Source organism: Acomys russatus, chromosome 27, assembly GCF_903995435.1.
Source record: "Acomys russatus chromosome 27, mAcoRus1.1, whole genome shotgun sequence".
In the NCBI taxonomy this organism is placed as follows: domain Eukaryota; kingdom Metazoa; phylum Chordata; class Mammalia; order Rodentia; family Muridae; genus Acomys; species Acomys russatus.
In genome coordinates, this window is record NC_067163.1 from 16,566,391 (window position 1) to 16,593,372 (window position 26,982).

General features: G+C 43.4%; 2 protein-coding genes across 4 annotated transcripts in view; one reads left to right on the forward strand and one right to left on the reverse strand.

Annotated features, from left to right (window-relative positions):
* Positions 1 to 870: 870 nt before the first annotated feature.
* Positions 871 to 26,982, reverse strand: part of Ddhd2 (DDHD domain containing 2) — a 45,472-nt gene continuing 19,360 nt past the window's right edge. For 2 of the 3 annotated variants that reach the window (XM_051169970.1, XM_051169971.1), the window contains exons 10-18: positions 25,734 to 25,856; positions 21,589 to 21,684; positions 18,450 to 18,533; positions 18,183 to 18,338; positions 17,394 to 17,496; positions 17,101 to 17,271; positions 15,384 to 15,543; positions 9,569 to 9,676; positions 8,850 to 9,236 (exon numbers count right to left, since the gene is read on the reverse strand). In XM_051169970.1, the coding sequence (XP_051025927.1) occupies positions 9,595 to 9,676; positions 15,384 to 15,543; positions 17,101 to 17,271; positions 17,394 to 17,496; positions 18,183 to 18,338; positions 18,450 to 18,533; positions 21,589 to 21,684; positions 25,734 to 25,856 (975 nt within the window). In that variant the 3' untranslated portion in view covers positions 8,850 to 9,236; positions 9,569 to 9,594. Of the gene's footprint in view, positions 1,372 to 8,849; positions 9,237 to 9,568; positions 9,677 to 15,383; positions 15,544 to 17,100; positions 17,272 to 17,393; positions 17,497 to 18,182; positions 18,339 to 18,449; positions 18,534 to 21,588; positions 21,685 to 25,733; positions 25,857 to 26,982 lie in introns of those variants that run through there. The other variant, XM_051169972.1, reaches the window with a different exon arrangement.
* On the forward strand, positions 1,367 to 6,621 carry Plpp5 (phospholipid phosphatase 5). Its single transcript, XM_051169974.1, has 7 exons — positions 1,367 to 2,637; positions 2,738 to 2,846; positions 3,034 to 3,124; positions 3,467 to 3,530; positions 3,903 to 4,027; positions 4,768 to 4,938; positions 6,029 to 6,621. Exons 1-7 carry the CDS (start codon positions 2,276 to 2,278, stop codon positions 6,190 to 6,192), a joined length of 1,086 nt encoding a protein of 361 aa, XP_051025931.1. The 5' UTR covers positions 1,367 to 2,275; the 3' UTR covers positions 6,193 to 6,621.

Sequence of the window (26,982 nt, forward strand, 5' to 3'; positions counted from 1 at the left end):
GGGCTGGTGGGCAGCTTTCATGAAGAAGTTTCTCTTTTGAGTTCTTTCCTTACACGGTCTGTTCTCCTAGACTCAGTGCCAGGCTGCAGTTTGAAATCCTGTCATTTCAGAATGGAGAACCTGGCTCAGCAGGACCTGCTGTTTGCCTTGTCACCACAAAGTTAAGATGCTGCCGGCCATGTCCTAATGGGAGAGGGAAACAAATCGCCTTTGTGTCTCTCTTGTAATCTCATCGCTTTATTTCTAGACTTGAGTTGTTTTTCACATGGCAGTTGCATCTGACCACCCTCTGCTCTGCCAAGTTGCCCTGGCCGGCACAGGAAGTGGTAAAATCCACACTTGGTCTTTGCTTATTTGTAGCAAAACCTAGACCCTGGTCCATTTTCAGGTGGCCAAAAGGAGTAAATGCAGACAGCTTTGCAGTGACTTGGCAAATACTGAGAATCTGGACATTTGTATGGACTGAAATATCATGAAATATCACCAGCCTTTGCCTTGGGTCGGGCTGGGGACCTTGGCCAGGCGTGGTGAGCTTTCAGACGGGCCCAGTGTAGCCCTGAGCACTGCGGCCTCTGCGGTCTCACGCTCTGCAAGCACTGAGTCTTCAGAGCCTTGTTTTACAGCTCCCTTTAAAATCATGACACGGAAAGCAGCACTTTGTATACTGTCGAAACTAACGTTCTTCCCGTCGGAGCACAGACATCTTAGGTCTGTCAGCGCCTTTGAGGAAGAGGTTCCTGCATGAGACAGCAGCAGCAATTTTAGAAATTACTTCCTGTTTTGTGCTTTTTTTTTCTCTCTGCCTCATTCCCCAGTGCCTCTTGTTTCCTTTTACTGTCTGCTGGTGTGTGTGTGGGCGGGGGGGTGGGGGCTGCGTTTATGTTCTACTCCTAAAATGCTATGTATAACCCTTGTTCCAAAAGACTGTTTCCCCAGGCATGGTTGCACACGCCTTTAATCCCAGCACTCCAGAAGCAGAGGCAGGCGCACTGAGTTCAAGGGCTGCATAGTAAGCTCCAGGGCTGTGTAGAGAGGCCCTGTCTCAAAAGGGGAAACAAAGGAACAAACTCTGTTGTTTGGCTTTTGTCAACCCATTGCAAAAGTGGCAAGCGTGAGCACTTGTACCTGTGTGGGGGAGGGGGGGTATCGCTTGTCCTTCAGTAGGGCTCTGCAGGTCATTAACGTGTAAGTTAAAGGGGAAATAGAAGTTGCCAAAGTCAGTATTCGGTCCTTGGTTTTCTTATAACTTCACCATGTCTGAGGGATGAGAAACACCCCGGCTTCTACTGTCTCCTTCCTCACCTGCTGACCAATCCCTGCTGTGTGCAGACAGCTCTCTTCAAGTAGTTTGCCTGGGTAGGGTCTTGTCAGCTAAAAGGAATGAGGAAAACTCACACTTATTTCTCTTGTCAATTAACATCTCATTTTTTTGTTATATATTCTGTGGTAACTGTATTGCCACTAATAACCAAGATGCTAGCTGATTACAACTGGCTAAAAAGATCTTTTTATATACAAATATTTGTGTATATTTTGAATTGATATGGTAAATTCATTTGTGTCCATTTGAATATTATACAATAAACAGATACCTACAGATTCCCATCTTCATCCTTTGTGGTCTTTGCATAACATTCTTGACAGATCGTTTACATTTCTATTTACCTGTAATGAACTCTGTAGATCCTGTGAAATATTATTTTGTTTAATCACTTGAGTCCCTAACATCAAACCATCAACGTTGACCAGTCTCTTTAGTTTCCGCGACTTGGAGCTCCTGACACCAGGGGTTAGCCTTCCCCCAGGCTGTTCTGCTAGAGCATTACTCTATAATGACTTTGAAACATATTTTAAGGATTTTGTTTATTGACCAGTCTTATTGCAAAGTTTGAGCCCGCCAGCCTTGGTTAACCTGTGTGTAGACGGCTTACTGTTAACTAGTTGTAGTGAATGTAAGATTGCCGGTAGCATTTAAGCTTCTTACTGATGTGTGCTGGTGGGACAGTTTTTGTACACTGTATTTACTGAAATTTTGCTTTTTTAATTTTACAGATACTTTAGAATTCAAATGTGTTTTCTGCTTCTGTAAGAATGTGGGAGGGTTTTTATGGCATTCCATTGATTTCAGATCTTGCTTGAGGTTGACTTTAATAAATTGTCCAGGATGTTCTACTCAAGTATTTGGGCTTGTCCTTTGTAATTTCATGGTACAGTTTACTAAGAAATAATACACAAAAATACCCACCCCCAGCCCTGTTTTTTCCGTTTAATAAAAATGCTGCTAAGAAATGGTTTCTTTAAAGTGGGCTTTCTGGTTTGCTTTTGTAGAGGAAGGGTCTCTGGATTTTGGCGCTCCTTCCTGTCCTGTAAGCTGATGGGGCACAACGTGGTTGGTGAAGGACACTTTGATCCCACTGCTTTGAGACCCAGTACTCTAGACAAAAAGAAAATGCGCTCTCGGTTTCCTGCTTTCCACGGCCCCGCTGGTACAGTCCCCTCGGAGTTCGCCAGGTGGCGCTGGGCCCCGGGCGGGCGGAACCACTGCGCGGGCAGAGCCACGTCAGCGTCTGGTCCGAGTGGCGGGATGGGGACAGCGGCCGAGCTGGGTGTGCGGGCCCTGCTCTTTGTGGCCTCCGTGTAAGGATCTGTCCCAGGGCGCTGGCACTTGAGAAGCTGCTGGGGCAACAGCCCCTTCCGCCCAAAGTAGCCTGTCAATCTTCGCCCCTTTCCTCCTCAGGCTGACCGAGCTGCTCCCTCCCTTCCAGCGGCGGATCCAGCCCGAAGAGCTCTGGCTCTACCGGAACCCGTACGTGGAGGCGGAATACTTCCCCGCCGGCCTCATGTTTGTGCGTGAGCTGCCCTCCCGCCCTCCTCCAGCCCTGGCTGGCTCACCTCTCTGCCTTGTGCTGTTTGTCCAGGAGTTGAGTCCTTGAGTTCCGGGTCCAGAGCCGGGCTCTCTGAACCCGTTCTAGTGCGAGGAGGCGGCTGGCGGTTGAGGCTGGAGGGTTTTACCTGCCATGTGTTCTTGTTCAGGTCATTGCATTTCTCACTCCACTGTCCCTGATCTTCCTAGCCAAGTTTCTGAGGAAAGCTGACTCCACCGACAGCAAGCAAGCCTGCCTCGGTAAGACTGGCCCTTCTGGTTGCTACTCTCTCAGTGTTGGCAGGTAGCTTCTGGGGTTCAGCTACCAGGGCACAGTGACGGTTTTTTTTGCTTTCCTAGGACAATACTGTGAACAAAGCGAATGAGCTCTGTATTTCCTGCTCTCCGAGGCCCCGCTAAAACAGCCCCCTCCGAGCTCGCTAAGAACTCTGTTAACACATCACCACAAAGTGTGCCTAAGTCCTCGGGGCTTACAGTTTTTCTGGTACAAGAACCACAGGCTCTGGTTGGAGCAATGAAGGCACTGAGATGGTGACATCTTTTCCCCAAGCAGACAGCACTAACAGTTTCTTTGCTTTCCAGCTGCCAGCCTTGCCCTAGCTCTGAATGGTGTCTTTACCAACACAGTAAAACTGATAGTGGGGAGGTAAGTGAGAAACCTCAGCGCTTAAACCTCCCTCAGGCTCCGTCATGTCCTCAAGCCGACTAATCTCTCATCCAGAACTCTCTCCCTGCCCTCTGCCTGTCCTAAATGTGCCACCGGCTGTGGCCTATCCTGATGGCATTTCTCCCAGCTACAGTTCCTAAGGCTGCACTGCAAAGACATAATCATAGGCCGGAGACGGACCCCTTAAACACTAGCCACCACGTGACTGGTTTTTTTCCCCTTCAGTATAATCCTGTGACATAATTTTACCTACATGACCCAGGTTACTGAATTATTGACATCTACTACAACTGAAAAGTACCTTCTGGAAGAGTAAATTATATGTGTTTAAACTATGCTTATTTCTTCCAGGCCACGCCCAGATTTCTTCTACAGATGCTTCCCGGACGGGCAGGCTCATTCTGATTTGACTTGCACAGGGGACCAGGATGTGGTGAATGAGGGCCGTAAGAGCTTTCCCAGTGGACATTCTTCCTGTATGAATTTCATGTGTTTTGCGTGTGTGTGTGTGTGTGTGTGTGTGTGTGTGCGCGCGCACGCGCGCGCGCGCACACTTATGCTATAGAGTCCAGAAGGCGTAAGTCCCACTGGAACTGGAGTTAGAGACCAGTGTGAGCTGCCCTGCGTGAGTGCTGGAAACTGAACCTAGGTCCTCTAAGAAAAAAAGCTCCTAACAGCTGCTGAGTCAACACTCCAGCTTCCAATGCTTGCCCACCAGCAGAGGACACCAAACCTCATTACAAATAGCTGTGAGCCACCATGTGGTGCTGGGAATTGAACTCAGGACCTCTGGTAGAACCTCGGAGCTATCTCTTCAGCCCCTCCAATATGTACTTTTAAAAAGGATTATATTTAACAGGAATGAAGCATCCTTTACCAATCATAAAAAATATTTATTCAAGGGGCTGCTGAGCACTTTAGATTCTTACTTTCAAAGCTCCCAAGAACCCAGTATGGTATATTCACTCTGTTATTTTTGTGATTCTTACTTAGAGATGAGGAGTCTACAGCACTGTCCATAGTAACAACTTTTATTCCAGAAACTAGTCTTACTTAAAACACTAACTCGGAGGCAGGAAATAAAGTCCTTCATTTTCCCTTTCCCTGTAATCAAGAGGGGCGAGGCCTGCTCTGCTTCCTGCCCTCCTGTGTGGGCGTGAGTGGCGGGCTCCCACTGAAGACACTCGCATCTCACAGGCCAACCTTCCTGTTCCAGTTGCATTTGCTGGTCTGGCCTTTGCCGCCTTCTACGTGGCAGGGAAGTTACACTGCTTTACGCCACAAGGCCGGGGGAAGTCCTGGAGGCTTTGTGCCTTTCTGTCACCTCTACTCCTTGCAGCTGTCATTGCACTGTCCCGCACATGTGACTACAAGCACCACTGGCAAGGTAAGCAGTGATCTATGCCACAGGAGTTCCTGCTCCGCGTGTTTTAACCCTAGAACCTGGTACACGTGTGGCTTTTAAGTGTCTGCTGAAGAGTGAGCAGTTAAGTGTGCACAGCCTGCGTTCTGTACTGTATACGTCTGTGCATTTATAGACAGAGGACAAAAGTTGATTTTGGGCAGCAAAATGGCTCAGAGTTAAGAGCACTTGTACAATCTTGGCAGCCTGTATTTGCTCCCTGGAACGCATGTAAAGGTGGAAGGAAGAACGGATTCCAGAGCTGTCCTTTCACCTCCACACGTATCCTTCCACAGACACGTGCACACACTTTTTAAAATTGTGTATGGCATATATGCATTTGTGTGTGGAGGTGCACATGCCCCATTCACAGGGGGGAGCTAGCTGATGACTAGCAAGTGCCAGTAGTCTTTGCCCTCCACAGCACAGAGGTTACCCGGGCATGTATGGCCATTCAGCTTTTTATGTGGGTACTGGGGATTTGAACTCAGGTCCTCTTGTTAATGCAAGTAAGTGTTCTTACATGCTCGGCCAGCTCCCCAGCTCCAGCTGTTAACCCTCCACCACCCCAACCCCACCCATGAGACAGGGTTTCACTAGGTGGCCCTGGAACTTGCTATATAGACCAGGCTGGCCTCGATCTCACAAAAATAAAGCTGCCTCTGCCTGCCAGACGCCGGGATAAAAGGTGTGCATCACCACATAGCAGCCCCTTTTATTTTTATGACAGGATCTCCCCCTCTAGTCCAAGACTCACCTTGAATGGACAATAATGAAAACAAGCCAATGACTAGAAACACATGAACACTTGTTATTTTTCTGTGTTTAAAAAAAAAAAAAAACACTCAGCCCCTGCTGATTTAACTGAGTGTTTTGGTTTGGTGTTTAGAGAATAATTTGATTAAAAATTCTGTTAACTTTATCATACAGTTAAGACACTACTCTAAAGAAACTATAAACATGGGTTAAGGGCGTTTTTTAAGCCCCTACAAGCGGAGTAGCCTAAAGGGCCATGTCCTCTGTAGCTGTAGTGTAATATGAACCTGGTTTAAAGGGACGGCTACTCTCTCTTCAGACGTGCTCGTTGGATCCATGATTGGAATGACATTCGCCTACACCTGCTACAGGCAGTACTATCCGCCTCTGACTGACACAGAGTGCCATAAACCATTCCAGGACAAGCACAAGCCGCACCCTTCACAGAAGAAGCCCAGTGAGTCTCACCATTTGGATATTTAGCTGAATCTACCTCAGTGGAGAGCAAGCAAATCAGCCCTCCTGACTGTACTCCATGCGCTAGCCAAGGGTTTCTGGCTTTTACCTCTTCCAAGGTCAAAGTGAAGACAGCCACACTGGATCGCTGCTCCCACAGGACTGTGCAGCTTTGCCCTACTTCTGAGTTGAGGCCTGAGGAAACACTGTCTGCCCTGGCCTGACAAGGGGCTCTTTCAATAGTTCTCTCACTAGGTTTAATCTGGTTCATAGGACTAGTAATGTTGATGTAAATGTCACCCCTGAAGAGACCTTTTCACAGAGGTGGGTTTTCATGACCCCACTTTATCCTGGAAGGCTTAGTTACCAAACAATCTCTGTCCCTAATGAATAAGGGCAGTACCAGCTAAGCTTTGATTCTGTTTACTTTTTGTGGTAACATTCTACTAAGCCTTAAAAAATGTCCAATTTGGGCCAATTTTTTACTATATCATGAAATAAAAATTCCAGATATTATCTGGAAGATAAATGTATCTTTTTCTGCCTTTTGTTCACAACGAGAGACAGTCTAGGAACTCACTGTGTAGATCAGGCAGGTCTTGAACTCAAGAAATCTGCCTGCCTTTTGAATGCTAGGACTAAAGGCAGGCATACGCCTCCACTGCCCAGCTATAACATACTCTTAAACATTTTAAATGCATTTCCTCTCAGTAAATCTGACAATGAAATAGAAGAGTGCGTACTTGAGTTTTTGTACTTTAAGAACCATTCGGAGTCTAGGAGATCAACACTGGATTCTCATCTGCATACGTAATTAATTGCTGATATCTGTTGTACAAGTTAATATTTATTTAATATTTAAAGGACAGGCTCTGTATTTTCTATATGTATAGACGCACTTATAATTGCCACACTTTAAATTCTGAGCTATATCTGTCCATGATAATGAAAACATTAGTCAAGGGAAAATAACTTACATATTAGCTTTTTGCCTAAAACTTTTGTTTTGAACTTAGTAATATATAAGAAAAGAGAAAAATGCCTCGTATATTGATTTTTTTTGATGATAGATAAGGCCACATGAATGCAGGTAACTGGTCAATAGTTTTATTTCAGCATTTACTAAAGTCTTAAATATAATCACATATAAAACAAACATTTCAAAAGTGCAAATATCGGAAAGGTAGTTAGTGCTGTTCATCTCCCCTTGCAAACGTCTCACTATTGTGCAGCCAGGAAAATATACAAAATGCTGTTACACTAGAGTTTAAAAACAGCCTTGGTCAAGAGATTGTACATGATACAAATGTGCAAATCTGTGAACACAGTACCTTGCCACCTTACTTACTTGTATAATACACAGCATGATAACACCACCAGCGGGTGGTGAGGTACAAGCTCTTAGTTTTATGTGCCTGGACTGCCAGGAAGAAGCCTTTCTTAGTACAGTGGTTTCTCTAGCTGTCCAGGGCCAAGCTGCCAGTCTTTGGTTACAAGACCTCAGTCTCGGTTGCACTTTGGTTTACTCTTAGTAGCACGATTCTGCTAACAAGAGTAAACAAATGTGAAGATAGCAACACGACAGGAATTTACCTTTAGAATTTAATGAGTGCTACTTAATTCTCAGTAATGCTCACTCAAGGGATACTATAGAAAAAATAAAGTGCTCCATACACCTGGAACTTCAAAGTGTAGCTTGCTTATCCACCATCCCCACCAGCAGAAAGGAAGGCCAGGCTTGCCTCTCCTGTACGCACCCCTCTAACCTCCAGGGCACAGCGGTTAACATCCCCTTTCTTTTCTGTACCAGAAGGCTCAGGAGCACTGCCGTCTGAGTATTAATGAGAGGCTTCTGCAGACCATGATAGGTTTACTTAAAAAAAAAAAAGAAAGAAAAAAGTCTGAGCAGTTGGTGTGGGGAGCATAAAGGACCATCATGAACGACTGAATGAAGATGACAGCACACGCTGAGGAAGGGAAAGGAGCCTAGAGCGAATGGGAAGCAGACCCCTTGGGGAACACTCGTGCAGCCCTTGCTCTTGGGTCGCTCCAGAATATGGCCTTTCCCCTGGCTAACTTGTCTGTTTTACCGACACTGACTGCCAACTCTACATAAACATTCTGATGGCGCCTTAGGAAGCAATCATGTCACAACACTCTCTTTACTCAAGTGTAAGCAGCAGGTGCCATAAGAGGTGCTACTAACAGATCTCATCTGCATCAGCAGCCGGGGGAGGCCATGGATTTCAGGTTGTCCAACTTCATCTTCAAACTATGTGTTACCAAATAACCTCCTCAGCCTCACCCCCGGTTTGGGATACAGTATAAAAGGACAGGCATACAGCTCATACAATCCTCAGGTTCACAGGCGTTGAAGCAGTTGTAAGAATGGATCTCTGTGAGTTCAAGGCCAGCCTGCTCTACAAAGTGAGTCCAGGACAGCCAGGGCTGTTACTCAGAGAAACCCTGTCTTGAAAAACTGAAACAAAACAAAACAAAACAAAAACACAAAAAAACGACAACGGCGACGAGCAGCACCCGTGGTTCCTACAATATACCTACTTGACAGTGTTCAGCGCCAACTATATTCCTAGTCAGCTCTAGTCTGCTCTTCATAGGATACAGGAGAGAGATGCAGGCTCAAAGAAATAGCAGCCATTTCCATATCCATTTATGCTTAGCCTTCCAATGCAGAGAACACAAAATATGACTGGACCCGTAAGTACCTCTAAATCTTAAGAATATACTCCCAAACTGGTCCATTTCCTAAAGATAAGGAGTAAACCGCTAAACATTTTTCTAAGCCCCCAAACAGACTGTATTCCCTTCCATGTAATGGAGGAAGTGCTGCCGTTAGTGCATTAGAAGGTGTAAACTCCCCAGCTACAAACACTGGTGAGTGCTTGTACAGAGCAATGAGTCCTCTCTGCTTCCCACTCATTTCCAGAAAGGATTTATCTTCTAAAGATCCTGTGGAGTAAGGCAGGCAACATGCAGGGCATGATGTAGCTGAGGAGAAAGCTGCAGCAACAAGCATGTGGATTCTCAGGAAAGGCTCCCTCAGTGTCCATCTACAGGAGAAGAGTGGGAGAAGCGGTCACAGTGCAGTTCAACCAGGGTAACCAGCCACCACAGAGAATGCCACAGTCTTAATTCAGACGTCCCAGTTCCTATCTGGAGGTGGAGCATGGTAACTCTCGGGATCCCAAGCACAAGGTAAGATATGCAACAATCCTTTTCTACATGGGCTACTGGACACTTCTATGAACTTTAGCCAGTGCCCTCTAAGTGAGCATCACCTGGATCATGGGGATGTATACAGATGTATATATAAAGGGCTTGAGGCTCCAGTGTAACTTATCACATGTTCACATGTAAACACTTCACTGCATTAAAAACTTACATTAAGCAGCCACAGGTGAGTCATTTTTACTGTAAAGGCTGATCAAGGAAGATACCCTGGGTTTGGTAGATCTCTTTGAGAACCAGCAATACTGTATCTTCAGATTCCCTGTGTAGAAAAAAGACAAAACAGTCTGGTGCCATATGCTTTTCATTTAATCTATATAAGCATACACCTTAGTGGTGCACTGGGTCCTGGGAGCTTCCCTCATAAAGGTGGTAAAGGACTAAGGGAGCCCACAGAGCCTTGCTTACTTGCTGGCTCGCTTGCTTGATGCAGGGTCTCACTCTAGCCTGTGCTGTTCCTGGAACTCACTCTATAGCTAAGGTGGTTTTGAATTCACAGAAACGTTCCTACCTCAGCCTCTTGACTGCAGGACTACAAGCATAAGCCACCATGCTTAGCTCCATACGAGGCTCTCCTGAAACCACACAGGAACCATCTAGTTGATCACCTTCATTTTTGTCAAGCTTTTTTTTCCCCTCGGAGGTGAGGACCAAAATGAGGGCCTTGCGCTTACTAAGCAAGGGCTCTACCACTGAGCTAAATCCATAACCCTGATCACCTCCATTTTTAAATTTTTATTTGCTTTTAGGAAAAGGCAATAAAATAATGTGACCCAGAATTCCAAATATATCAAATGGGGGTTAGAGATGTGGCTCAGTGGCTAAACAGCTGGCTGAGCAAGAACTGGAATCTGAGTTTCACACCCAACACTCGGGGCTGGAGAAATGCTCAGAGGTTAAGAGCACTGGCTGCTCTTGCATAAGTCCTGAGTTCAATTCCCAGAAACCACATGGTGGCTAACAGCCGTCTATAATGGGCTCTATATGAACCTCTATACATAAAAATAAAGAAGCAAATCTGGGGAAAAAAAGGGGGGGGGGTGCGATGGCTTAGTGGTTAAGAGCACCATCTGCTCTTCCAGAGGACCTAAATTCCATCCCAACAATCACATGGTGGCTCACAACCATCTATCAGGAGATGTGGATGCCTCTTCTGGTGTGCAATGTACATGCAGACAGAATACTGTATTGTAATAAATAAATAAATCTTTAAAAAAGAAAGAAAGAAACCAAACTGTGGAGGAATGTCTTGAGTGGATGTAACAACTGTCAATAAAGTGCTGTTTAGCCAATCAGTTGGGCAGAAGGACCGGAAGTGGAAGTGGAAGGTGGGACTTTCTGGAAAGGAAGCAGACCCAAGAATTGACAGTTGACTATGGAGGAGAGGAGGGTTGACCATTGTTGGGAGGAGGAGGAGAGAAGCCTCTGAGGATCAGATTGGCAAGTGCTTAGGATGTATATGTGTGTTACAAGGTTTAGAGTAGTTATTTGAGTTTACAGTAGATTAGTATCAGTTTAGATTCTGCACTGCATATGTAGTGCTTTCAGTCTCTGTGTCAGTTACTGGCTTCCTAGGCCAAACAGATAATTTTAATGTAACACCCAATACTCAAATAAATAGCTCAATAAGAACAATATTTTTGTCATCATTTGGGATTTTTTTTTTCTTTTTGCTTGTTTTGTCCTATTTTTTAAACAACTGGTAATTACGACTGGTCTCTAACTCAGTGGTCCTACTGCCTGTTCCTCCTGCTTGCTGGGATTACTGGCAACAAAGTATTTTTTTTTCAAAGTATTTATTTTTAAAGAAAGCTGATTATAAGTGGTAACAATCATAAATGATTGCCTTAAGAATTTAACAAATATTCCTCCAGATTTGTGGCTCTGTTTTTTAAATCATATATCCTCTTTACAGTCTCCTGAAATCTATGCATTTCTCCCCTCTCCTCCCTTTCTCTCTCTCTCAGGCCAGCCATCCTACAGTATGTGTAGCACCGTGACACAAATGAGAGACTAGGTCTCAACAGCGTAGAAAGCAAGAACCAACTCCCCAAAGTTGTCCTCTGACCTCCACGTGTGCCAGAGCACAGTGCTTATACTCATGCACACAAGAGAAAGAAAAATAGCTTTAAGAACAGAAACTCTACAATAAAGAACATACAGAAGCTGTATGTAAACAGAGCAGTAAAAGGAGTACTTGCTGTAGAGCAAGAAGCTCTGCCAGATGTGGTACCCATCTTTAAATAGATCAAAAACCATCCCAGTTATATACACCAACTTGATACAGGGAGGCCAGCAATACAGCTCAGTGGGTAAAGGTGCACATGGGCCTGACAGCTTTAATTTTAATCTCCAGGACCCACAGCAAAAGGAGAGATCTGACACCCAGGTTATCCCCTAACTTCCATAAGCATGTCTTAGAGCCTTCATGTGTGTGCATGCACAGACAGACAGACAGACACACACGAATTAAAAAAGAAAAAAAAAAAAAACTTCAGGGCTGGAGAGATGTCTTAGTGATTAAGATCTCTTGCTGCTCTTCCAGAGGACCTGGGTTAATTTCCAGACTCACATGGCAGCTCACACCTGTCAGTAAATCCAGTTAGTTACAGGGCTTCTGACATCCTCCTCACACAGGCATAAATATAGGCAAAATACAAATGAACATAAAATAAAAATAAATTAAGAAAAATGAAGCTGGTGAAGAGATAGCTCAGAGGATAAGGGCACACTACCTGCGCTTCCAGGTCCTGAGTTCAATTCCCAGCAACCACATAGTGGCTCACAACCATCTATAATGTGATCTGATGGTCTCTTCTGGCCTGCAGGTCTGCATACAGATAGAGCATTCATATAAAATAAGTAATCTTTTGTTTTTTGAAACAGGGTTTCTCTGTGTAGCCTTGGCTGTCCTAGACTTGCTTTGTAGACCAGGCTGGCCTCAAACTCAGTGATCCACCTGCCTCTGCCTCCCGAGTGCTGGAATTAAAGGTTACCACACCCGGCCTAAATTAAGCAAATCTTAAAAAAAAAAGGGGGAGGGGGGTTAAGCTGAGTGTGGTGGACCCCACATTTAAGCCCAACCCTCCAGAGGCAAAGGCAGGTGAAAATCTGAAAGTTTGAGGACAGCCTGGTCTATACAGTAAGTTCCAGGACAGCCAGGGCTACATAGACTGTAGCAACCCACAACTACCTGTAACTCCAGCCTCAGAGGATCTGATGCCCTCTTTTGACATCTGTGGGCACTTGGACATACCCCACACACACATACACACATAATTAAGAATAAAATAAGACAATATAAAATACAAACTAAGGAAAACACATGTGCAGTTCATATAATAAGTATCAATCAATGCAAAGTCTCAACATTTCAATAGAAAGAAAATAAAGGTGTGAGTGAGAATGGCTCCCATAAGTTGATATATTTGAGTATTTGATCCCTAGTTGGCAGAACCATTCTGGGAAGGATTAGGATAGGAGGTGTGGTCTTATTGGAAGAGGTGTGTTTACTGGGGGTGGGCTCTGAGGTTTCAAAATCCAATGCCTGGCCTGGTGTTTCTCTGTCTGCATCTTTCAGATCAGATGTGCTCCCTCAGGTACTTCAGCACCATGCTCCCCGCCATGATGATACATGATGACAATGGACTAACCCCCGACACTTTAAGCAATCCCCCATTAAACGCTCCCTTTTAAAAGTTGCCTTGGTCATAGTGTTATCACAGAAATAAGAAAGTAATTAAGGAAAAAAAGAAAGTAATTAAGGCAGAGTGAAAATAAAGGGGATAGGTAATTTCCAGAGAAGGAAGTAAAAATGGCCCTTTTTTGTATATGAAGAGGCTCGACCATTTTCACCATAGGAGCAGCTGGCAGGGCAGTGGTGGCACACGCCTTTCACCCCAGCATTTGGAAGGCAGGGGCAGATGGATCTATGATCTATTTACAAAGGACTATGTGGAAGCATTCTAATACATGCATGGTGAGAATGTGAAAATGGACAATCTGGGCTATCAAGATGACTCAGTGAGTAAAGCATATGCTGCCAAGCTGATGACCTAAGTCAGATCATTGGGACCTACATGCACACAGTAACACAAATAAATAAATGTGGCAAATGCTTTTGAAAGAACAACCCTTTGGCAGCACTTATCAGATATTACAAATGCATAGCCTTTATGCAGTAGTCTCATCTGTGTGAATTACAGACTCATCAGTGCATGAAGCAACATGAACATGTGAAAGTGAAGGGAAGGAAACTAAAGGTCTACCCGCAGGGCACCGGCTATCCGACTGTGATAAAACACTGCGTCTGACAGGATGAAGAAACTCAGAAATATCTTAGAGGAGGCGAGAGGAGTATCTACCCTACACTGCGAAAGAAACCTTTCTTTCTCTTTGCTGGAGGAACAGGAAAGCTGCATGAGGGAGGACCCACTAGCTTGGCATGAGACGGCATCAAAGAAGCTCTTTTTTTCTTTTTCTTTTTTTGGTTTTTCAAGACAGGGTTTCTCTGTAGTCTTGGCTGTCCCAGACTCCATTTGTAGACAGGCTGGCCTCAAACTCACAGAGATCCTCCTGCCTCTGCCTCCTGAGTACTAGAATTTCAGGCATGTGCCACCACGCCCAGAATTTTTTTAATTATTCATCTTCCTTTGAATTTCAAACAACTCAGAAAAAAATTAATTCAGATTAGGAAGGACCATATTTGGGGGCGGGGCTAGCTTTTGGGGCTTTGAGACAGGACCTCATATAGTCCAGGCTAGCCTCAAACTCGAAATAGAGCAGCATATGGCCTTGAGCTCCTGATCCTCCTGCCTCCATCCTTCAAGTTCTGGGACAGACATGTCCCAACATTCCAGCTTTAAAACAACTCTTACATTAAGTTTAGCTGTAGTAAGCAAGCAGGCAGGGCCGGTGAGACGGCGCAGCTAAAGGCACGGATGACTTGAGCTTGATCCCCAGGACCCGCATGGGCAAGAACCAATGCCCAATTACATGCTGTAGAACATGCACACATACAAGTAAATATAACAGGTTTTTGGTTGGTTGGTTGTTTTTTTTGTTTGTTTGTTTTTCGAGACAGGGTTTCTCTGTGTAACAGCTCTGGCTGTCCTGGAACTCACTGTGTAAACCAGGCTGGCCTCAAACTCACAGAGATCTACCTGCCTCTGCCTCCCAAGTGCTGGGATTAAAGGCCTGTGCCACCCCCGCCCGGCTAAATATAACAGTTTTTAAGTATAACAAGCAAATAATTTTAAAGAGAACACATTTAAAAGGCATTATTGTAGCTCCTTATAATCACTGATTTTGTTGAGCTTTAGTTTGAGTCTATTTACCATATGGAGACGATGGTGATTATATCAGACATTTATCCCTTTATCAGAGTTCCACAGAGAAATTCCCCAGAACATCAAACAAACAACTAAAACCAAAAACCAAAAAACCAAGGTCACAGCAATCCACTTGCCCCAGCCTCCAGAGTACTGGGATCACAAGTAAGCATCTTTTAAAAATACTTCTCTGTGCCCCATTTATTTTCTAGCTTTAATTTCCTTTATTTCTGTTTCGTTGGTGATGAAATTGTTTTGGTAAATGATACAAAATGTAGCAATCACCTCTCCTCTCATCTACTGTCATCAGGCAACTAATGATACTTAATAATAACACATGTGACTTAGCTATTGCAGAGGCTTTGACATGGTTGCTTTCTTCCCTTTTCCCTTGCTGTGGTAGGGAGCAGGGTTTCTGTGGGGAGCTCAGGCTGCTACACACCGAAATCCTCCAAACTCAGTATCACCAATGCTGGTGTTTCAGGCACGGACAATCACACTGGCTTTAAAGGCCAGAGCCAGCTAGGGTGAAGCTGAGTGCCCGTACTTCTGAGACTCTGCTCAACCCTGAGGGAGCCAAAAGGGAAGACTATGTAAGGATACAGAACACAAAATAAAACAAAAATATCAAACACTTACCAGTAGCATAGATGGCTTTGTAAAGCAAATAAATATTCATTAAAACTCTCAATGGGCTTCTCCTGTAATACATAGTCAATGCGCTGGCCTCCATTCAGCATTCCCACATTGATGGGAGCCTCTTCTTTAACTTCCACAGGAGACTCTTCTGTGTTAGTGTCTGTGTACAGAAGAGCCAGCGTAAGAACCCAAGCGCAGGACTGGAGAAATGACTCAACTAAACGGGCTAAGCGCTTGCCCTATAAAGGGACTAAGCTCGTATCACCAATACCCAGACATCCACACAGAAAGCTGGGCATGGCAGCACATGCCTGTGACCCCAACACTGGGGAGGCAGAGACAGGGGGAATCCCTGGGTCTTGCTAGTCAATTGGTGAGCTCCAAGCTCAGCAAGAGACCCTGTCTAAATAAGCTAAGGTGGAGAAAGATGAAGACACTCTGGCCTACACACACACAAACATTGATTGCTCCCTCAGAACCCACATTTACTCTGCTCAGAGAGCTCTCTTTTGTCTTCTTCCTCTTCTTTAAAGCCCCTCGACCATTTAATTCAATTTCTTCTTTTGACTGACACATATCATCACCTGTACACCCATGAGTCATTGAGTTTTATAAACTAAATTCAAATCATGGTAGACTCTGTAGGGAACTGAGTATCCTAGCTAGTTCTCAGCAATGGAAATAAAAACTGATACAAAAACACACATCTTCACTTTATAAAAAGTAAGGTACTACTGGGGCTGGAGAAATGGTTCAGGGGTTAAAAGCACTGGCTGTTCTTCCAAAGATCCTGAGTTCAATTCCCAGCAACCATATAGTGGCTCAAAACCTTCTGTAGCTGGGCATGGTGGCGCACACCTTTAATCCCAGCACTCAGGAGGCAGAGGCAGGTGGATCTCTGTGAGTTTGAGGCCAGCCTGGTCTACAAAGCAAGTCCAGGACAGCCAAGGCTACACAGAGAGAGAGACTCTGTCTCAAAATACCAAAACCAACCATCTATAATGAGATCTGGTGCCTTCTTCTAGCCTGAAGGCATACAAGCAGATAGAACACTGTATAAATAATAAATAAATAATTTTTTTTTAAAATTTAAGTAAGGAACTGGGGCTGGAGAGATGGCTCAGCAATGAAAAGTACTTGCTGCTTTTGCAAAGGACGCAGATTTAATTCCTAGCACCTACATCAGGTAGGTCACAACCCCCTGTAACACCAATACCAGGGGATCCAATGACTGGGCTCTGAAGGCACTGGGCATGCATTTGGTGCATATATATATACACTCAAGCATGCACACATACACATAGAGAAAAACAAATGTCTTTATTTAAAAAAAAAAAAAAAAACCAATTAATGGGGCTAGAGAGTTGGTGAAGCAGTTAAATGCACTTGCTGGTCTTCCCAAGGATCAAGCTTAGTTCACAACACTCATGCTGGGCAGCTCACAACTGCATGTACCTTCAGCATCATGGGATGTAGTGCCCTCTTCCGGCCTCCACTGGCAACTACACACATGTCACACTCACACACAATCATTTTTAAAAGTAGGAACAGAGTAGGCTTTTTAACTATTAGAGTGACAGGAAAGGTTAGCGTAGTTTAAGGACAACTATGACTCACAGACTAGATCCTACATGGTTAGAGGCAAAGGAAAGGAGGCCACAGGCAAGACCTCCACAGATGGCACCCTCCTCAGGTAATGTCTATTACAGTCACTGACCACTGAACTTCTCTGAACTTGATTCAGGTTCTGCCTCAGTTTCTTCTGCTGTTTCTGAAGCCTGTAAGGCAGGGTATGGAGCTCTGGTGAAAGACTTCCAGGCCATCCGCAGTGAACCCAGCAAGTTGTTCTTCAGGTCCATACTCATCCTGGTCAAGCCCTCTCTCAGCTCTGAAACAGTGAATAAAGAAGGCTATATGCTGTCAAGTTTAAGGCCCAACAAGGAACAGAATTAGATCCGTTTAGTTTACACTCATCTGAAGGCCCAGAGTAATCGAGCTCTACACACTCACCCAAGTGCATCCGCTTCCTTCCTTTATGGTGTGGAATCAGCATTGGTTCAAACTCTATGCCTGGGGCCACCATTGGTTCAATCCTATATGCCACAGGGTCAAACTACATAGGAAAAATAATAGCTATTTATGCCTCATAAAGACGACAGTCTGAGAAACTATATATATCAGTTAAAAATAATTATGTTTATTTTGTAAAAAGGTTCAGTTGTGTGCTGGGAGATGGCTCAATCAATGCACTGCTTGACCTGTAGGGGACCTAAGTCTGATTCCTAGAACTCATTATTAAAAAAAAAAAAAAGCTCTGGGCATAATGACAAATGACTGTAAATCCTTAGGGATGCTGGCAAAAGCAGATCTCTAAGGCTCACTTGCTGGCCAGTCTGGCCTACTTGGCAGGCCAATAGGAGACTGTCTTTAAAAAAAGAAAAAGAAAGAAAGAAAGAGGAAAGGAAAGAAAAGAAAAAGCGGAAGCACCTGACAAATGGTACCCAAGGCTACCCTCTGGCTCATATACATGAATGTGCACAGTTCTCATATCTAATTACTTCCTGGCCTTGGCTGTCCTCGAACCTGCTTGGTAGACCAGGCTGGCCTCAAACTCAGAGATCCACATGCCCCAGCCTCCCAAGTGCTGGGATTAAAGGTATGTGCACCACTGCCAGCTCCTAATTACTTCTTCCTAATCAGTACTACCAACTGTCTAATACTACAACACGAAGTTATATGCTGTTTGCTAAGAAATCCTAGTATTTAGGTGAAGCCATATAGCAGCTTCTGAGTGCTTACAGGATGGTAAATATTGAAGAAACCTTTGCATGTGGGAAATTTATAATTAGGATCAATTCTTCTTAATCCTCGGACAGTAAGAAACATTCCAATGGGAGATCCAAATGCAAAGAATATTTCTGGTTTGTAGTTGAGCCGGGGGTATTTTACAGACACCTGGAAGAAGGGGAAAAAGTCATTCCTCATTAATAATGTGTCTTATCTATTCCTACCAATGACTACTAATAATAAACAAACAACAACAACAGCAAAACAGAGTATTTTTACCTGCCCAATGCCAACATCTACATAGTCACCATTTTCCTTGGGGAGATTTTCTTCTGAAGCTGATGTAGCTGGTCTATTAATACTCTAAAAAGAATAAAAGAAAAAAAGTTACATGGAAATACTATCCACTGGAAATAGCTGCTAATGTTGAAGGAAAAGCGTTAAAATGACAACCAAGAGTTGGGCGGTGGTGGTTCATGCCTGAAATCCTATCACTCAGGAGGCAGAGGCAGACGTTATCACTGTGAGTTCGAGGCCAGCCTGGTCTACAAAGTGAGTCCAGGACAGCCAAAGCTATAGAGAGAAACCCTATCTCAAAAACAAAACAAAAATAAAATAAAATGACAACCTACAAGTCTAAGTAGAGTCCCTTACAAACAAGATAAAGCTACTGAACAAATGATAGTTGCCTTATGTTATGAACTGACATCCCTATGTATACTAAAATGATGGAAGTGGGACTGAAGAGATGGCTCAGTGGTTAAGACTGGCTGCTCTTCCAAAGGGCTTCGGGTTTGATTCCTAGCACACACATGGCAGCTCACAACTGTCTGTAACTGTAGTCTCACAGAATCCAGTGTCCTCTTCAGATCTCCACAGGCACCAAGCATGCATGTGGTACAAAGACATACACACAGTCAAACAAATAAAACCAATAAAATAGAGGTTGAAGAGATAGCTCAGAGGTTAAGAGCACTGATTGTTCTTCCAAAGGTCCTGAGTTCAATTCCCAGCAACCACATGGTGGCTCATAACCATCTATAATGAGATCTGTTGCCTTCTTCTGGCCTGCTATCTCACATGCAGGCAAGTTACTGTATAAATAATAAGTAAATCTTTAAAAAAAATCAAATAAATCTTTAAAAGAATAAATAAGGTGTGGGCATGGTAGAGAAAACCTCTAATCCCAGCACTTGGGAGGAGTTAGAGGCGGAAATATCTTCATGAGTTTAAGGCCAGCCTGATCTACATGTCAAATTCTAGCCCAGCTACAACTACAAAGTAGGATCATGCCTCAAAACATATGTAAATATAAATAAATAAATGGCGGGAGCTGTATACACCCAATTTAGCAGCAGCTGAAATTTCAGACATCCATATGATAGACAACAGCAGAGCATTGTTGCTAAATTCTATAAAGCGTATGCCTCTGCAATCAAGGCAAATCCAATGTCTCTCTAAGTGTTAAATATAATACAAATACTCAAGACTTAGGTTGCCGACTTGATAGCACAAGCCTTTAATCCCAGTCCTCAAGAGACAGAGGCAGGCAGATCTCTTTGATTTCCACAGTAGCCAGGGATATATAGTAAGACTCTATCTCAAATGAATGAATGCATGACTTGTGTATCAAAAAGAAAGAGAACATTCTACCAAAAAGTTAAAAAGGAATTAATCACTAAGGCCTGGAACTAGGTGCAGTGGTTCATGTCCATGATCCCAGCACTCAGAGGCTGACAACAAGAGCACTCCCTGATGCCCCCCCCCACACACAAATACACATACACACACACACACAACCATGGACTCACACACAAACACACACACTCAAATACACACACAAACACATACAAACACACAATTACACACACAATAGTACAAAAAGGACATATATAGATCTTAACAAGCAATATTTTGCTAAATGACAAAAGGCAGTCATAAAACACTATCTATGTATAATTTCACTTACGTGGACATACACCGTAAGCACAAAAAGAAGCGTAACATAGAGACCGGCAGTGACTGACAAAGGCTGGGGTCCTGAATAGTGGAGAGTGACTACAAGTTGGTATAGGATTTCCTTTAGAGGTGATGGAGAGATGATAGTTATAAAAATATGAGAAACTAAAAACAACATGATTTTATACTTTAAAAGGTTAAATTTGCTGGGCATGGTGACGCAGGCCTGTAATCCCAGCACTCAGGAGGTAGAAGCAGGTGGATCTCTGTGCGTTCAAGGCCAGCCTGATCTACAGAGTGAGTCCAGGACAGCCAAGGCTACACAGAGAAACCTTGTCCCAGAAAACTGGGGGGGGGGGGGGGGGTGTGAAGCAAAAAAAGGTTGAGTTGTGAAAGAGATGAGCTGTGATGAAATTACCCATGATTCCATGAGGGGAAAAAAAATCAACACCTATTATATACACTTAACTGTTAGGTTAAATTTATGGCATGTGATATGAACCACACTTTAACAGCACTGTTAAGAAGATAAATCTGAATGGTAGGAGCTCTAGGGAGAAAAACTTCTAAAGCCAACACCATTTCTGAAGATGCAGATAAAGAAAAATGGGTGTAATCTCTAAAAGAAGGGCCAAAGTCTAATGATCAAAACTGCTCAAAGGCCAGGTGTGGTAGCACACATCTGTAGTTCAGTTTGGCTCACTAAGGAAAGAGAAAACCAGGTGTGGCAGTGCACACCTTTGATCCCAGCACTTGGGAAGCACAGACAGGAGGATGGCTGTGACTTCAAGGCCAACCTGGTCTACAGAACGAGTTCCAGGACAGCCAGAGCTACATAGTGGACCATAACTCAAAAACAAAGAAAATCCCAAGGGTTTGAGGATAGCTTGAGTAACACAGGGAAGTGTTTTCTCATCAAGCATAAACAAAAACAAGCCAGATTTGGGTTTAGTGGTATAGGTCGATAGTCCCAGTTACTTGGGAGGCTTTAGGCAGGAGGATCTCAAGTTCAAATTGAAGTGTCCTTGGACTGAAGAGTGAGTTCAAAACCAGCCAGGGGGCCTGGAGAGATGGCTCAGAGGTTAAGAGCACTGATTGTTCTTCCAAAGGTCCTGAGTTCAATTCCCAGCAACCACCTGGTGGCTCACAACCATCTATAATGAGATCTGGTGTGCAGGCAGAACACTGTATACATAATAAATAAATAAATCTTAAAAAAAAAAAACAAAAACAAAACCACAAACAAACAAACAAACAAAAAACCAAAATCAGCCAGGGCAACTTGGTGAGCTACTGCCCAGTTTTAAAGTGCTTGCCTAGCGTGTACAAGGTCCTAGATTTAATCCCCAGGATGGAAAACACACAGAGCACTGCTTGGTTAGCAGAGTGTGTGTCTCACAAAGTTTACTATCAGTGTCAAAGAACTGTCTCAGCCCACCAAGCTATTTTAGAAACATACCATTGAGCTTTTTGTGGCTTTGAAATGGTTTAGTATCTTCTTTCTTGGTCCTAAGGGAATTCCCATTTCCTGAAGATCTCTGTCTGTACATAAAGCCTAGGCATAAACAACAGAACAGTTTTGTTTTGTAATTTTTAGGCAAAATAAAATCAATTAAATGCTCTGGACTCTAAAAGGAATCACTCTTGTTCTTAGTTCTATACTGATCTGACTCCCTTAAGGCATAACATAAATAACTTTCACAAAGAAAGCCTTGTTGGGGCTGGAGAGATGGCTCAGAGGTTAAGAGCACTGGCTGCTCTTCCAGAGATCCTGAGTTCAATTCCCAGCAACCACATGGTGGTTTACAACCATCTATACTGGATCTGATGCCCTCTTCTGGCCTGCAGGTGTACATGCAGGTAGAGCATTCATATACATAAAATAAATAAATCGTTAAAAAAAAAAAAAAAAAAGCCTTGTCTTATTTATAAAATAACCTAAGAAGTATTAGTAAAAACTAAAGTGTCCACCTTTAATCCCAGCACTTGGGAGGCAGAGGCAGGTGGACCACTGAGTTCAAGGCCAGCCTGGTCTACAAAGCAAGACCAGGACAGCTAAGGCTTGCAAAATATAAAAACAACAAGCAAACAAAAACTAAAGTGTCAGGTATTGTATAGAGTATTGTATAAAAAAGGAAGACTAGGAAAGTGGCATCTAATGTGACCTCATGGTCACTTAGATGTCAGTCTCTCAGTCGCCTCTCAATGGACACAAGCTGTGAGTATAACACAACAGATTAACATTACAATCTCAACCTAAATGCCCACTCACTTTAGTAGGGAAAGACTTCCTTCCCTTTTGCATTCTTACACCTCCATGTACTTTTCCTCATCAATTCCTAACATAACCGTAATTAAATAATGTGGGTTTTGGTTGGTTGGTTGGTTGGTTTTGGTTTGAGACAAGATTTCTCTGTTACACAGAGCCCTGGCTGTCCTGGACTCTCTTTGTAGACCAGGCTGGCCTAGAACTCACAGAGATGGCCTGCCTCTGTTTCCTGAGTGCTGGGATTAAAGGCCTGCACCACCACATGTGGGCCTTTGCCTGTAGGTGGAGGAGATGTTCCCTCCTGATAAGCTTTGTGCTCAGAAATAGGTGGAGCATACTCCCTACTGGCAGTAACCCACCAGAAAACCCCCAATGTGTTAAAAGGCTAGCAAACAACACAAAAAGTGTCAAAAGCTGGCTCTTTGAAGAAATACATATCAAAGCTGCCCTGCAGAGAAGCCCCTGGAGGTGTCCTATACCTGTCCTGCAATTCAGATACACCTGGTATAAAAAAACCCAGAGGTCTGGGGTGAGGGCACACTCCTGTTTCTCCCTCCATAGTTCCCTGTCTTTATCTTTCTTTTATCTTTAAGCTTAGTGAATTAAAATCTAGCTCTCCAACTCATTTAAAAATATTTATTTATTTATTTATTATGTATGCAGTGCTCTGGCTGCATGTACACCTGCAAGCCAGGAGAGGGCATCAGATTACATTATAGATGGTTGTGAGCCACCATGTGGTTTCTGGGAATTGAACTCAGAACTTCTGGAGGAGCAGTCAGTGCCCTTAACCTCTGAGCCATTTCTCCAGCCTGCTCTCCAACTCTTGACTATCTTTATTTCAATCAAGTGCAGTTGGTTACCCAGCCTTTCACAAGTCAGAGGCTCTGGGGAATCTGGCCAGAAAGCTCCCTCTGTGCCCAGGAGGCCTTCCTTGTGACTACAGCTAGCCTACAGAAGGCTGAAGAAAATTCTGTGACCAGATTCTCAGCCCAGCCTCCTGGAAAAAGGAACCCACAGTTGGCGCCCAATATGGGGTGACACTGGCACCTACTGCTAAAAAATAAAAATACCAGTCATGACAAAGGAGAGTGAGTTTTCCCATGCCTAAAAAGGTTTAAGTGGCTTTATATCTATTTTTCCTACTGTTCTCTTCAGGTCAGAGACCTTGCACAGGTCCAGTTAGGGTTTGTGGAATAACTGAAGCCTTTTGGTCAGGGCAACTCTTTGACACTGGCGAAAGATTCCCTAACCTGGCCTCTGGACCCCAACTGCCCAACCTGGTATGGGCGATGACCTTATAACCTCTCTGAACAAAAACTGGTTACACAGTGACCAAGTAAAAACCATCTAGGGTGGTTGCCAGTTCAGTAACTGCAGCTAGGCTGGTGTTTGGTGAGGCAGTGAACCCCTATAACAAGAAATTGTTTAGAGAACATTGATCCTGTTCAGTAGCACTTCCTATATTTTTCTACACATAAGAAGGATCCTCAGGTTAAGGCCATATGTAACCTCTTAAAGGTATGGGACATAAAAATTGACAGGGGAAAAAAAAGATATCTTTATTTTGGGAGGAAGTAATCCAATTAGCACCCTTCATGTCCACAATATATATATATGATCCTCAAGCATGGGCCCAAGTTACATCTCTTAGTTAGGGAGTATTAACCTCTCCTAATTTCCTGTTTACCTTAAATATAATCCATATGCGTTTACCAGACCTCATAGAAAATACTTCACTCTCCCAAGCAGACTCCCCTTTCCCCATGCCACCTCCCACCAAAACAAAACAACAACAACAAAAAAACAATCCTTGCTTCCCAGGCTTTTAGATAGAACCCCTCCCTCAAAAGCCAACCAAAAGAATAAAACAAGAGCCAAGTAACTTCATGGCCTCTTATCTCCCACCCTATACCACAGAACAGCCTTATAATCTCCATGATTCTGTGACAAAATAAAAAACTCAGATTAAATTCCTGATAGACTCTACCACTTCTACTTATGACTTTCCTATTGGGGACCAAAATTTCAAAAATTCCCAGAGTCCCCAGTCAGGAAAAATCAACACCCTGATTATACTCTGTGGGGACTCCTTAAGCTTTTTAGCCAAAAACCCTTCTTCACAGAGTTACAAGAGATATTTTGTTATACAAATTGTCTCTGTACAATCCAAACTAAGATAAAACAATCCCTTCCCCTGACAACACCTATCTAAAACCATATCGGCACATCAACCCTAATGTACACCTATCTAAAACCATATCAACAAGTCAACCCTAATGTAAACAAACCCACCTCGGTCCCCAACCACAAAACTACACAGCTGACTTGTCCTCCCCACACCCCAAAACCAGGCCAAGAAAGCTCCAATGTCCCTTAGTTTCAGGGCTCCAAATGTGCCCCCCACTAAAGGCCTCTACAACCAAATTACTCATGTCAGGGAAGATCCTGTTTGTCCAGGGTAAAATCCACAGGAGTCTCTGCCATTTTCAATGCAGACACAAAACTAAGGCCTGACTCGCACACAACTCTTCCAATCTGGCTTCAGGCTACAAAAGCCGAGCTCAAGGGTGTCAGGTCTAGTGAGGCACTACAGGCTTCCCCAGGGCTGTGCCCACCCCAACTAAGCCCTCCCCTTAGACCGTCGACCCTGGCCATGGCCCAGCACTGGAAAACTCTAGAGCCTGGAAGTGTCTGGTTCTCTCTTCAGCCTCCCTCCCACAACCACACCCAGCTAAATAATGTGTAATTAATGTAGCGTTCTACAAAACTACCAAAGTCAGTAACCAGGTCCATCTCACGAGCACCCTGTTGCGCATGCCTAGTTATAGTGGGCAGTTATTAAATATCTGCTAAGTAAACAAATGTATCATAAACCAGAAAAACACAGCAAAAATGAGAAAAAGAAAATTTAAAATAAAAACAAACAAATAAACAAACAAAAAAACCAAAAAAACCCCAAAAACAAAAAAGAAAAAAGGAAAAAAAAAAAAGAGAGAAAATACCAACAGTACAGTTCTTTCCTGTAACAGAAAATAAGAGGACAGTTACTATCACACCAGGGCCGGCCCTTGCCTCACATTTTCTCTAAGCTTAGCCTGCCTTAGACTGTACTACTGAATTACATATAAACATCAATATGGCTAATCTGAACCTTAAGCTCCTACACAGCAAAGATCACTTTATATAACAAAAGCAGATAAACAATGCTAAGGATTTTGTTAGTGGTGAAATATTTATAAGTGAAAAGCTTCCAGATGGCATGTTCTTGGTAAGCATGATGAAGATAAAAATTCTGAAACCAGTTAGGTGTGCACTGTAAAGCCTATTCTTACCAGAGCGGCTTTATCAACTTTCTCCTTCTCGAGGACAGTGAAGAACTCGGAGAGCTGAAGCTTCTTCAGATCTTCTTCTAATGTCGCTGCATCTCCTCGGTCCTCAACAGTACTTAGTGACCCCTAAAAATTGTGTCATAAAGTTATTATTCATAAATGCATTTAGTTTTCTTTATTAATACTATTTTATAATTTGAAGTATACCGTTTAAGATATTCATAATAATGAATTTTTTTAAAGATTTAGTTATTTTTAATATAGTATTCTTTCCATATGTGTGCCTGCATAACAGAAGAGGGCATCAGATCTCATTATAGATTGTTAATGAGCCACCATGTGGTTTCTGGGAATTGAACTTGGGACCTTTGGAAGAACAGACAGTTCTCTTAACCTCTGAGCCATCTCTCAAGCCCAACAGTAATGAATCTTAACTTTAAATTCTTTGTTCTTGAGGTAAGATCTCATGTAGCCCAGCTAACCTTAAACTTACTATGTAACTGAGATTGACCTTTAATTCTTAATCCTTCTGCCTCAACCTTCCAAGTACTAGGATTATAGGTGTATATTACCACACCCAGTTTTAAATAAATTTTAACTTATACAAAATAAAATAAAATAAAACAGTGACCTCCAGCTTTTCCTTTTTCTTTTTTCCATTTTGAGACAATCTTACTCATTATCTAGCCCAGGCTGACCTACAATTCGCTTTGTAGACCAGGCTGGTCTGGAACTCACTCTGTAGACCAGGCTACCATGGAACTCGCTTAGTAGACCAGGCTGACCTCAAAATCACAGAGATCCCCCTGCCTCTGCCTCCCAGGTGCTAGGATTAAAGATGTGCACCACTACACCTGGAAAAAAATATTTTTAAATTAATATAAAAATATTTTCCATCATCATTAAAAACCCCTTACTGAACTCTTAGTAAGAAAACATAAGCTAGCTGGGTAGTGGTGACACATGCCTTTAATCCCAGCACTTGGGAAACGAGCCTGGTCCTCAAAGTGAGTACAAGACAGCCAAGGCTATACAGAGAAATCCTGTCTCAGACAAAAAAAAAAAGAGAAAGAGAATAAAAGAAAACATAAGCTGGGCCCAGTGGCATACTCCTGTAATCCCAGCACTATGGGAGGCAGAGGCAGGGGGATCTCTGTGAATTTGAGGCCAGCCTGGTCTACACAGTGAGTTCAGGACAGCCAAGGCTACAAGAGAAACCCTGTCTCAAAATCAAAACAAAACAAAACAAAAC